This window comes from Anolis sagrei, chromosome 5 (assembly GCF_037176765.1).
Source record: "Anolis sagrei isolate rAnoSag1 chromosome 5, rAnoSag1.mat, whole genome shotgun sequence".
NCBI lineage: Eukaryota > Metazoa > Chordata > Lepidosauria > Squamata > Dactyloidae > Anolis > Anolis sagrei.
In genome coordinates, this window is record NC_090025.1 from 91,301,842 (window position 1) to 91,312,731 (window position 10,890).

A 10,890-nucleotide genomic window follows, 5' to 3' on the forward strand; every position below is an offset into this window, starting at 1 on the left:
AGGGAGTCAAACATTAGACAATATGGTAAAAATGCTAATGACCTTTTGTTTCATGGCAACCCATATTTTGGACCCAATCCGCCACTGGCGATAGGTTTGCCTTGGGATCACCATAAATCAGAAACACATTGAAGTTCGAATTGAATTGAAACCACAACACGACAACAAAACTAGCTGGGACTAGCCACTGAGGCCCCTTTTTCATTGCCACATAAAATCCAGATTATCTGCTTTGAACTGGATTATATGGCAGTTCAAATATGGCAGTGAACTGGATTCATATTATCTAGTTCAAAACAGATGTGGATTATCTGCCTGGATGAGAGACTCCCCCCTGGGCACACAGAAAACTGGGCAACTTGGAAGGCGCTGAACAGACTGCGCTCTGGCACCACGAGATGCAGAGCCAACCTTCAGAAATGGGGCTACAAAGTAGAATCCTCGACATGCGAGTGTGGAGAAGAACAAACCACAGACCACCTGCTGCAATGTAACCTGAGTCCTGCTACATGCACAATGGAGGACCTTCTTGCAGCAAAACCAGAGGCACTCCAAGTGGCCAGATACTGGTCAAAGGACATTTAATCAACTACCAAGCTTGCAAACTTTGTGTTTTTGTTTGTCTGTTTGTTTGTTTAAAAAATGCAATGCAACTGTTTGGTCTGCCCCTGACACGATAAATAAAATAAATCTACTTGGATTATCTGGCAGTGTAGAAGGGGCCTATGTAACTTAAAAAATATTATTATGGCAAATGAAGTGGGGAAAAGATGAAAGATCCCTTCTCCCCCCCCCCCCAAAAAAAAAAAGATATATAGGGAGAAGAAAGAGCTTTCTTGAGGACAAAAACAAGAGGCAATCACTCTTTGAAGGGATCAGTTACATTCAAGGAAGAGGCCTGTCTGTCATTCTCAGGTGTGGCAGGTCCTTCCTGTTGAACAAGGGAGTCTAAACCCAAAGTGTTGTTTGTGAAAGGCTGCCTCTGCCTCTCATTCGGTCAAGGCTCTTCCTCTCCAGAAGAGGGTGAAGGCTGTTCTGGAGAAGGGGGCTCTGTCTCTGAGGGAATCCCCGCACTGAAGAGAGCTGGAAGGGGCTGGGAAGGAGAAGCCAGATCAGGAGAAAGCAGGGCAGAGGAGGCTGAAGCAGAGGCTTTCTCTGCTGGCGCCAAGACAGAGGAGAGGCAAGGGAAGGCGGGGGCCGGAATCCCAGGGTAGAGCAAAGGGATGGGAGCAGTTGCTGTTTGATAGAGATACTTGTCCAAGCTGCTCTTGTCCAGGAAAGGCTGCATGTAGGCGGCGGCGGAAGGGGAGAGGAAGTAGAAAGGCAGGCAGAAAGGAGCTGCGGGGGGCTGCCCAAAAGGGGACGCTGCTCCATTGCCCAGGCCTCCCAAAGCCATCAAGGAGCTCAGCAAGGTGGGGTCAGGCCTTAGGAGGGCTGCTGCCGCTTGCTCTGCAACACAGTCCAGCTTCAGCCTCTTGGCTTTTGGTGGGGCATCTTCCCCAGGAAGCTCCTGCTTGATCCGAACCTTCTCACCTTCCCCCTCTCCGCCGTAGCCACTGTCAGTGTCAGTGTCATTCTCCCCACCAAGCTCCACACTGCTGTTACCATTCCCAGCAAGATGGTGCCCATTTGGAGCAGCTGCACTCCCAGCCCCACTGCTGTTGGTGCTCTGAGTCCTCTGGATGACAGGCACACAGTTGGGGTGGCTCTCTGCTCTATCTTTGCCCACCATTGAGCCCTTGGGAACCGGAAGCTGGGTGCCTGGTAGGAAGCGGGCACAGACAGCATGTAGGTGGCCAATCAGCTGGACACAGCGCTGCTCCCGGGCCGCCCAGCTTTCAAAGCGGGAGAGGTATTGCAAAACTTCTTTGGTGCAGGTCTGGAAGCCCGAGTGGAAAGCGTCCAAATCCGACTGCAGGGGAGACTTTGGAGACCTCTCTCCTGCAATGGAGAGAAGAGCCGGAAAAACAAAACTAATTAATATGATGATGTATTGTCAAAGGCTTTCATGGCCAGAATCATTGGTTGTTGTAGGATTTTTTGGGCTATATGGCCATGTTCTAGAGGCATTCTCTCCTGACATTTCGCCTGCATCTATGGCAAGCATCCTCAGAGGTAGTGAGGTCTGTAGGGACTAGGAAAAAGGGAACTAGGAAAGATGCAGGCAAAACGTCAGGAGAGAATGCCTCTAGAACATGGCCATATAGCCCGACAAAACCTACAACAACCCAATATGATGATGATTTGCAAAAATACAGAGTGGATGATGCCTGGCTCAACAACAGTCCATGTGAAAAAGATCTTGGACAAGTTGAATTTGAGTCAATAGTGTGATGCAGCAACTAAAAAAGCCAATGGGATTTTGGGCTGCATCAAAAGGAGCATAATAACTAGATCAGAGTTTCACAAACTGTGCTTCTCCAGGTGTTTTGGACTTCAGCTCCCAGTAATCCCAGCCACCTCACCAGCTGCCTGCTGATAGGAATTGTGGGAGCTAAAGTCTAAAACATTTGGAGGAGCACAGTTTGAGAAACACTTATCTAGAATGAGGGAAGTCATGGTGTCTTTCTATTCTGCTTTGGTCAGATCTCTTTAACAAAACGGTTTTAAACAATAATAATAATAATAATAATAATAATAATAATAATAATAAAAACTTTAGTTATATCCCGCCACTATCTCCCCAAGGGACTCGGAGCGGCTTACATGAGGCCAAGCCCAACAACACATCAATAAAACAAAAAGCAATAAACAAAAACAATAAATACAATACAATTAATATAAATCACATATAAACAATAACTAATAAACAGTAACACACAAGGATTTAAAAACCTATGGCCGGGCCAAATGTAATAGTTTTTTAAAAAATTAATAATTAAAAAAAACAGTGTATTTTAATATTGAGACAAATGTTTTTAAATGTTTAATTCCCGCACTGAATGTTTGCCATATGTATGCTGTGCTCCGCCCTGAGTCCCCTTCAGGCTGAGAATATAAATGTTTTAAATAAATAATCTGGAATAGTGTGTCTAGTTCTGGGCCACCTCTGTTCAAAAGAGATATTGACAAGTTGGAAGGTGTCCAGAGGAGGGTGACTAAAATGATCAAAGGTCTAGAGACCATGAATCCTTATGAGGAGTGACTTAAAGAGCTCAGTATGTTTAGCCTGCAGAAGAGAAGGTTGACAGTGGGATTTTGTGCTGCATCAAAAGGAGTATTATCAAGGGAAGCAATGGGGAATGGCTTAAAGAGCCGGGTATGTTTAGCCTGCAGAAGAGAAGGTTGAGAGGAGACATGAGAGCCATATTGAAATATCTGCAAGACTGTCATAAGGAAGAGGGAGCAGGCTTGTTTTCTGCTGTCCTGGAAACTAGGACTCAGAAAAATGGCTTCAAATTACAGAAAATGAGATTCCGCCTGAACATTAGGAAGAACTTCCTGACCACACGAGCTGTTCTGCAGTGGTCCTCTCTGCCTCGGAGGGTAGTGGAAGCTCCTTCTTTGGAGCCTTTTAGAGGCTGGGTGGGCTATCTATCAGGGGTACTTTCATTGTGCGTTTCCTGATGGCCCATGTGGTCTTTTCCAACTCTATTATTCGATGATGATGATGATGACTATTTTTTATTTATACCCCACTTTTTCTCTCCAAAAGGGGACAGAGGCCCCTTCTACACTGCCATATAATCCAGATTATCAAAGCAGATAATCTACTTTATTTGCTTTGAACTGGATTATATGAGTCTACATTGCCATATAGTCCAAAGAAGATGATCTGGATTTTATATGGCAGTGTAGAAGGGGTCTAACTCTGTTAATCATAGGCCTCTTCTACACAGGGATCTGTAGTTCAACAGGTAACACATTAAGGTTCATTTACTGGTTGTGTGCTTTTAAGTAATTTCTGATTTCTGGAAACTCTAAGATGAATTTATCATGGGGTTTCCTTTGCCTTCCTTTGAGGCTGAGAGAGTGTGACTTTGCCAAGGTCACCCAGTGGCTGAGTGGGGATTTGATCTCCAGAATCTGTTGTGCACTATACCTCTCTGGTTTCCTTCCTTCTTTCCTTACTCACTTACTCACTTAGAAGCCATAAATAAACACAATGGGAACTACTTTACAAGTACTTCCAATTGATAATAGAAACTACTTTCAAGTAACGACTCAAGGTATTAGTCTGCTGTTATTGTTGTTGCTAGCTATTTTTATTATGTTGTTTTATACTGTTTTATGTTGTTTTAATTGTTATTGCTTTATTTTAACTGTATTCTGCCTGGGCTTGGGCCCCATGTAAGCTGCCCCGAGTCCCTTCGGGGAGATGGAGGCGGGGTAGAAAAATAAAGTTCTTCTTCTTTTAAACAGATGAAGGATGAAGTTCCTCTTCACAGAACAAAGTTTTTGCCTTCTACTCAAGCGTCACCTTCTTTTTCATAGAATCATAGTATCAAAGAGTTGGAAGAGACCTCATGGGCCATCCAGTCCAACCCCCTGCCAAGAAGCAGGAATATTGCATTCATGCAGGAATATTGCATTTTAGGAACGGAACAATCAGGAACAAGCATCAAAAACCCAAGAACAAACCATAGAATCATAGAATCAAAGAGTTGGAAGAGACCTCATGGGCCATCCAGTCCAACCCCCTGCCAAGAAGCAGGAATATTGCATTCAAATCACCCCTGACAGATGGCCATCCAGCCTCTGTTTAAAAGCTTCCAAAGAAGGAGCCTCCACCACACTCTGGGGCAGAGAGTTCCACTGCTGAACGGCTCTCACAGTCAGGAAGTTCTTCCTCATGTTCAGATGGAATCTCCTCTCTTGTAGTTTGAAGCCATTGTTCCGCGTCCTAGTCTCCAGGGAAGCAGAAAACAAGCTTGCTCCCTCCTCCCCGTGGCTTCCTCTCACATATTTATACATGGCTATCATATCTCCTCTCAGCCTTCTCTTCTTCAGGCTAAACATGCCCAGCTCGTTAAGCCGCTCCTCATAGGGCTTGTTCTCCAGACCTTTTATCATTTTAGTCGCTCTCCTCTGGACACATTCCAGCTTGTCAATATCTCTCTTGAATTGTGGTGCCCAGAACTGGACACAATATTCCAGATGTGGTCTAACCAAACCAAGATCAAAAAATCCCATGATATCCGATTGCAGGGACATACAGACATGTGAATATCCAGATATTCGGCTAAAAACTGCGATATTCCCACACCTGGAAATTTTGCAGGTTTTGCCTTTTGTTGTGATTACTTCCAGGTTTATAGAGAACGGCATCTGGCCACCCTCCTCATTGCTACAGAAGCTCCTGGGATAAAGGTACTGTCTGGATGGGCTCTATGAAGACTATTAAAACTCCCATAAGAGCATCAGCATTGATCTACCAAGTTTTCCCTTGCCTCCTGTTTGCCTCTTACATTGTTCTGGGCATTTACTTACCATTCTGTAAAGCAATTATCTTCTGATGCTGTTGTTCCGTTAAGGCTGTTAAAGCTTTTAAATGTTTCAAAGTTAATTCCAAAACTACGGCTTTCTCCAGATGCCCTAATGTCTGCAAAGGAGAAAATAGGAACATTCCGATTAGTCATTGGCAGATCGAACCTTGTATTCTCTTTTCCAAAACTTCACTGAAGTCACTTTGAAAAGCATTTGATATTTGGCCTGGATTTACTGATAAAACGCAATCCGATCTGAAACTTCTTGTGACACTTCTTTGCCCTATTATAACATCTTCTAACTGATAAGGAACTTTCATTACATGCTGGAGGTATGGATAAAAGCATTGACTAGTTTGGAACCCTAAAACATAAACATCCCATGGAAAACTACTGTATATTCTGGCATATAAGACGACTGGGCGTATAAGATGACCCCCAACTTTTCCAGTTAAAATATAGAATTTGGGATATATTCGCCGTATAAGACTACCCCTCTTCCAATGCATACTAAATAAAAATTTTAAAAGCATCAGATTTGATTTCAATATGGTAATTTTCCTATAACTGTACCTCCTTCTCTGCCTCTCAGATCTCGCAGATGCACACATGCGCACCTGCACCACTTCACTGCAGTCTTCAGGAGCGAGATCTGAGAGGCAGAGGATGGTAATAGGATACAAGGGTGGTAAAAGAGGTGGTTTTTCCGGGCCCAGAGCCACTCTATCTCTTTTTTCCATATCCCGGATGCCCCGGACGCCTGCAGTTTGCTCCACCCTTCACTTACACCTTTCTGGTGAGGCACCCCTTCACCTCACCATCGGGACCGCATTAAGTCCACGAATCCTGATGAATTGATTTTCTTCTACCATACTTGTACAGTGTTGCCGTTAATGCGAAAGCATTAAGGGCGACACTGTACAAGTACGGTAGAAGAAAATACAGTTGCTGCATATGGCAGGGGCCATTTTTGAGCTTCCCCCACCATATGCGGCAACTACAGATTCTCCAATCCGATTGGAAGTTTCAGCACCCACTCTATAAGATGACTCCCATGTATAAGACTACTCCAGTGTATAAGACTACTCCCGCGTATAAGACTACCCCCGCGATAAGACTACTCCTGCGTATAAGACGACCCCTGACTTTTGAGAATATTTTCTTGGGTTAAAAAATAGTCTTATATACCAGAATATATGGTAATTCTCAAAGTGCATGTTTAAAACTGTTGCATTTTAAGTTAGGGAAAACCCTGATGGGTTTACATCTAAGCAAGCAAAAACAAGAAGAGCCTGATCTTTAGATAAATACGACATCCTTCATAGTGCATTCACTCACATCAATGTTTACTCAGAAGTAAGTCCCACTTAGTTCAACAAGGTAATGCGCATAAGATTCCAACCTTGTAGCACAAACCTTTGTGTGTCTACTCAGGAGTATGTTCTCTTGAACCCAATGGGTTGAATCCAGAGTTAGTTACACTGTAAGCCCCCCTCCCCCACCTCAATGAAAAGACTAGAATTTAAATTATTACTAATCCAAAGCCCACTTATTTAAATGGATCGGTTCTAAGGATGACTAACTCTGGGAACTACCCAAGGGGAGTTCCTCCTAAGTCAGCAGGCATCGAGCTGCAGCCTTGAAAGCACAAACAGCAGCAAGAACCATCAGTGTGCTCTGTTCATAAAGATATTTAACAGCTACAAGTATATATATAATGGACATGAAAATATGAATAAATGTAGTGATGAAACTTACTGTCAGTTTCAGATGCTCGGGCAATAAATCTTTCAGTTGTGCAATGCACTCATTAATCCTGTCCCGTCTTTTCTTCTCAATTAATCTATGTGGTAGTTTGTATGTGTCCTAAGCCGGGAGGGAAAAAGGACAAGTCATTAATATTTATTCTAACTGTCCATCAGTATTCAAGAAAAGATCCAGCCAGGCTTTCTCCTCGTTTCAAGATAAAACTTATTCCATACTCCCCGTTCCCAGTAAACATCCAATTGTGATTATATATAGAGAGGGGGGAAGGGAGGAAGAGCGAGAGAGCTGTTTGGCAATGGAATATGCTGTCTTCGAGTGTGGTGGAGCCTCCTTCTCTGGAAGCATTTAAGCAGAGGCTGGATTGCCTTCTGTTTAAAGGGGCTTTGGTTGCATATTCCTAAACTGCATATGGGGTTGGACTGGATGGCCCTTGAGGTCTCTTCCAACTCTAGGATTCTATGATTCAAAATGAAGGAGACCCTTATCATGTTGTGAATCTATATAAATAATAAAGTAATGTTCGTTTGTGGGATTAACATAACTCAAAAACCACTGGACAAATTGACACCAAATTTGGACACAATACACCTATCAGGCCCACAAGTGACCATCACTCATAGAAACACTGAAAAACACAGTGGAAGGGACTTCAAAAGCCAAAAAATAAAAATAAAATGCAAAACCACATATATACACATATAAACATACATACACACACAAAACACATATACACAGACTGGGCCACAGCAACATGTGGCAGGGGACGGCTAGTATATATAATACACACACACAATATTTATTATACTATATATGTTCCTAAATGGCAGGGTGTTGGACTGGATGGCCCTAAGGGTCTCTTCCAACTTTAAGATTCTTTGATTCAAACTGAAGGAGACTCTTATAATGTTGTGAATATATATATATATATATATATATATATATATATATATATACACATGTTTGTGTGTATCCCAACACACACACATATAATATTTATTATACTATATATGTTCCTAAATGGCAGGGCATTGGACTGGATGGCCCTTGGTGTCTCTCCCAGCTCTAGGATTCTGTAATATATATACATACATTCATACATATATGTTGTGAATGTGTGTGTGTATATATCCCTGCAGGAAAAAATATTCCATCTAAACATTAGGAAGAACGTTCTGGTGATGTCCTGTTGTGTGTGTGTGTATTATAATACAACATACAGTATAATAAATATTATATATATTATCTCAAATATTTCTTATACTGTATATTATATTATATTTTACTATACACACACACATATATAAACAAACCCAACAGGAAGTAGTCAGGACCTTCTTCCTAATGATTAGATGGAATATTTGGAATATTTTGAATATTCAATTATTTTTGAATAATTGAATACATTAAAATTTTAAATATTAATAGTAATTTTAAATTAATTAAGATTGTAATATATATATGCTGTCAGATAGATAAATAAAAGTATTAAAAATATTTCAATGAAAAATAATTGAATACTCAAAAGGTTTTTTGAAAATATTTCATATGTATATCAATATAGATAAGAAATATTAAAAGAACATTTTGAACATTCATTAAAGTAGTTAAAATAGGAATTTTAAAATGTTCAATACTAAAGTGTTATAGATATATTACAATCATAATTAATTTTAAATTATTATTAACATTTAAATGTTAATGTATCCAATCTATTTTTTGAAATGCTATAAAGAGATTTTGAAAATTAAATTCTTTTTAATGAAATATTGTGAATATTTTAAAATATGATTTTAAAACGTTTTAAATATTAAAATATTTCTTATACATTATATTGTATTGAATTATATTGCAAATATATGCCTCCCTCCACCCACCCTATGTTCTCGCTCTCTTTGAACCCCGCCAGTCCCAACCCCTGCCTGGGGGACCCCAAGAAACTTGTCTCTTACTTGTCCCACTTACAAAAGCCCTTTGTCTCACCCTGGTCATTCCACAGATATATCAACCCCTTTTTCCCCATTTCGAGCAGACCTCACCTCTGAGGATGCTTGCCATAGATGCAGGCGAAACGTCAGGAGAGAATGCCTCTAGAACATGGCCATATAGCCCGAAAAAACCCACAAGAACTGAACTTGTCTCTTACCTTGCTGTCATCCCGCTTCATGCCCCTCTTGGGCTTGCACAGGTACAAGGAGGGGTAATCCATCCTGCAAAGGGAAGGGGAGAGAAAAGGGAGACGGTGACTGTTCCATCCCTGGCCGGTCCAAGGCTGGAAGGTTTGGAGTGGGCAAACCTCCCTCCGGGCGCTGCTTACCCGAGGAAGTCCCGGGGCTCCAGCACGGCTCTGCCTTCCTCCATGCCGGGAAGCCGCTTCCTCTTCGGATCCTGGCGCTGTCTGGGCAGATCGCGGGGCACCAGAGTGGCACATGCAGTTGTAGGAGAGCCGGGTTGGGAGAGCAGGAGGGGAGGAGAGAGCGCGGAGGGAGTTTGGATCCCCTCCCTCCCTCCTCCCCCCCCCCCCCGTTTCTCTCTGCCCACTCCTGCGCCTCGCCCCCCTCCCCTCCCCTCCCCAGCCCTACACGCCTTTGGCGCTGCCGGGTGCGTGGTTTGCCCGCAGGACACGCGCCTCGCCCGACAGACCAGCACCCGGCGCACGTGCGGAACGTACCAAGCGGTGGGGGGGGGGGGGGGGAGGGAAGGGAAGGGACAACGCGCCACTTTGGGCGAAGTCCTGTCTTCTTTCTCCAAGGGGGTCCCTTGTCTAGCCCCAGATCTCTCCCGGAGAAAGAGATGGATAAGCAGCGATGGTCGACCAAAACGAAGCTACGCCCCACAGAGTTGGACCCTTGCTCGCTGCCTAATAGATAGATGTTGTTGTTGTTCATTCGTTAAGTCGTCTCCAACTCTTCGTGACCTCATGGACCAGCCCACGCCAGAGCTCCCTGTTGGCCGTCACCACCCCCAGCTCCTTCAGGATCAGTCCGGTCACTTCAAGGATGCCATCCATCCATCTTGCCCTTGGTCGTTGTTGTTCTTCATTCGTTCAGTCGTCTCCGACTCTTTGTGACCTCATGGACCAGCCCACGCCAGAGCTCCCTGTCGGCCGTCACCACCCCCAGCTCCTTCAAGGTCAGTCCAGTCACTTCAAGGATGCCATCCATCCATCTTGCCCTTGGTCGTTGTTGTTGTTGTTCATTCGTTCAGTCGTCTCCGACTCTTCTCGTGACCTCATGGACCAGCCCACACCAGAGCTCCCTGTCGGCCGTCACCACCCCCAGCTCCCTCAAGGTCAGTCCAGTCACTTCAAAGATGCCGTCCATCCATCTTGCCCTTGGTTGTTGTTGTTCATTCGTTCAGTCGTCTCCGACTCTTCGTGATCGCATGGACCAGCCCACGCCAGAGCTCCCTGTTGGCCGTCACCACCCCCAGCTCCTTCAAGGTCAGTCCAGTCACTTCAAAGATGCCGTCCATCCATCTTGCCCTTGGTTGTTGTTGTTGTTCATTCGATCAGTCGTCTCCGACTCTTCGTGATCTCATGGACCAGCCCACGCCAGAGCTCCCTGTTGGCCGTCACCACCCCCAGCTCCCTCAAGGTCAGTCCAGTCACTTCTTTTTTTTTTTTAAGATTTTATTTAAATACAATAATAACTTACAAAATAGACAAAACCCAAAACTGAACATTTTACAAACACATAAC

At 43.7% G+C, this 10,890-nt stretch overlaps 1 protein-coding gene across 1 annotated transcript; it reads right to left on the minus strand.

Moving 5' to 3' along the window:
- Positions 1–794: 794 nt before the first annotated feature.
- BHLHE41 (basic helix-loop-helix family member e41) lies at positions 795–9,699 on the minus strand. Its single transcript, XM_060778257.2, has 5 exons — positions 9,508–9,699; positions 9,337–9,400; positions 7,185–7,292; positions 5,431–5,542; positions 795–1,941 (listed from the first exon to the last, which is right to left on the minus strand). The coding sequence occupies exons 1-5, from the start codon at positions 9,549–9,551 to the stop codon at positions 998–1,000; spliced, it is 1,272 nt and encodes a 423-aa protein (XP_060634240.2). The 5' UTR covers positions 9,552–9,699; the 3' UTR covers positions 795–997.
- Between the last annotated feature and the right edge of the window lie 1,191 nt (positions 9,700–10,890).

Excerpts from the sequence above, each read along its gene's own strand:
- BHLHE41 (XM_060778257.2), bottom strand. The coding sequence starts at position 9,551 with ATGGAGGAAGGCAGAGCCGTGCTGGAGCCCCGGGACTTCCTCGG. Across the intron at positions 7,293-9,336 it reads TGAAGCGGGATGACAGCAAG|GACACATACAAACTACCACA; the intron begins GTAAGAGACAAG and ends CTCCCGGCTTAG. Across the intron at positions 5,543-7,184 it reads CCGAGCATCTGAAACTGACA|ACATTAGGGCATCTGGAGAA; the intron begins GTAAGTTTCATC and ends TCTCCTTTGCAG.